The sequence below is a fragment of the Carlito syrichta genome, unplaced genomic scaffold, assembly GCF_000164805.1.
Source record: "Carlito syrichta isolate Samal-C Ts95f unplaced genomic scaffold, Tarsius_syrichta-2.0.1 Scaffold309739, whole genome shotgun sequence".
Lineage (NCBI taxonomy): Eukaryota > Metazoa > Chordata > Mammalia > Primates > Tarsiidae > Carlito > Carlito syrichta.
The window spans coordinates 157,836-159,570 of record NW_007253835.1 but is presented as its reverse complement, the minus strand read 5'-3'; the positions used below and the strand labels follow the sequence as shown (position 1 = coordinate 159,570).

The following is a 1,735-nucleotide window of genomic DNA, read 5'->3' as shown; positions in this document are numbered from 1 at the left end:
AACCCACGGGCTCAGGCAATCCACTCACCTCAGCCTCCCAAAGGCACAGGATTACAGGCTGAGCCACCGAGCCCGGCTCAGTATCTTGTTTTAAAGAAAAAGTTTATTTTTCATTCAGGCAAAGTCCAAGAGACTCTCCCAAGTGGCTGTCCTCCTCCCAAAATACTTTCAATAATAGGACACTTCATGTTGACACAGAATTTCCTTACTCCCAAAGCAACCAGGTTGGAACCTTGAGCAGAGTCAATTAAATGATCCCTCTGGGAAGTGACAGACATCTCTTTCCTTCATTTCTTTTTCTTGCCTTCTTTAAGGCCAGTCACACAGGTGTGCTTCGGGGCATTTCCTGTGTGCTTGGAAATAGAAAGCCCGAATATTGGTGAGCTGTAATGAATATGGCAGGTTAAAAAAAATGGTATCTCGGTGGTTTCAACTAGCATTTTGGTTTTGATTGGCATGTGGCTTTAATTAGCATTGCTGTTCTTGAGTATCTGCTGCCCTTTTTTTCCTGCAGGAAATGAGAGTATAGATGCTACATTCAGGCGGTTGGATGTCCACGTAAAAGAAATAGAGAAAATCAAGGAAGACTTGAGGCAATGTAAGTTATCCTGTGCCCTGCTGTTTCTGACCGTCCTCAAACTAGAAGTCATCAGCTTATTGGAACTCTAGCCTTCTCCCTCCCCCACCACCCACCCCCGACTACTTTCCTTATCCATTTTTCTGTGCTGGATGACTGGAAGCAACCCACAGATTTGGGGATATGCTCATGGCTAGCCCAGGCTTCTGTCCATAGAGTAGCATTGAAGGAGGCTTCTCAATCAGTAAGATATCTTCTACCACCAGTTAACATGCTAAAAACTTCTATAAATAACTTCATAGCTTCAGTTCACTTGTTGAATTTCCACAAAGAAGTTCAAATCAAATTTTAAAATATTCATTCACTCAACAAAACTGTAACTGCTTTATACCAGAGGCTATGCATAGAGGGAACTAAGATGTAGAGAAGGACAATGCCTTCCAGGAACTCATGGCCTTGAGGTGGAAGAGGGGAGAGGAAAGACAGACAGTGAACACACAATAGCAGCGAAGTTACTGAACTTGAACGATGTCCCTAACTATCAGTTCTGAAATGACTAGACCAGATGCTAGGTGCTCAGATGCCAAGCTGGGTGGCATAGGAGTAGGAAGAACTCCAGGGTGAGGGAGATGAGGGTAAAGGCTGGAGAGACAGGCAGGATTTGAAGAGGAAGGAAAGGAAGTGCATGACATATTTCTGTTAATTGTCCAGCTGTGTCTCTACTAGTCACTCAGAGCATTGGAATCTCTCTTGTGGGTTGAGTCAGAAACTCCAAGTTGGGTGTGGTGGCTCACAGTTGTAATGCCAGCACTTTGGGAGGCAGAGGTGAGCGGATTGCCTGAGCAAGCCCATGGGTTTGAGACCAGCCTGGGCAACTTGGCAAGACCTCATCTCTACAATAAATCAAAAAATTAGCTGGGCATGGTAGTGGGCACCTGTAGTTCCAGCTACTTGGAAGGCTGAAGTGGAAGGATCACCTGAGCCCATCAGGTGGAGGCTGCAGTGGCCATGAGTGTGCCACTTGTACTCCAGCCTAAGGAAGAAAGAGGCCAGGCTCGGTGGCTCAGTCTGTAATCCCAGCGCTTTGGGAGGCCGAGATGAGTGGATTGCCTGAGCCTGTGGGTTCGAGACCAGCCCAGGCAACTTGGCAAGACCTCA

General features: G+C 46.5%; 1 protein-coding gene across 1 annotated transcript in view; it reads left to right on the top strand.

Annotated features, from left to right (window-relative positions):
* The window catches only part of MLKL (mixed lineage kinase domain like pseudokinase), a 25,389-nt gene that overhangs the window by 4,777 nt on the left and 18,877 nt on the right, over positions 1 to 1,735 (top strand). The window contains exon 2 of the mRNA XM_008067738.1: positions 515 to 598. Coding sequence (XP_008065929.1) covers positions 515 to 598 — 84 coding nt within the window. The remainder of the gene's footprint in view (positions 1 to 514; positions 599 to 1,735) is intronic.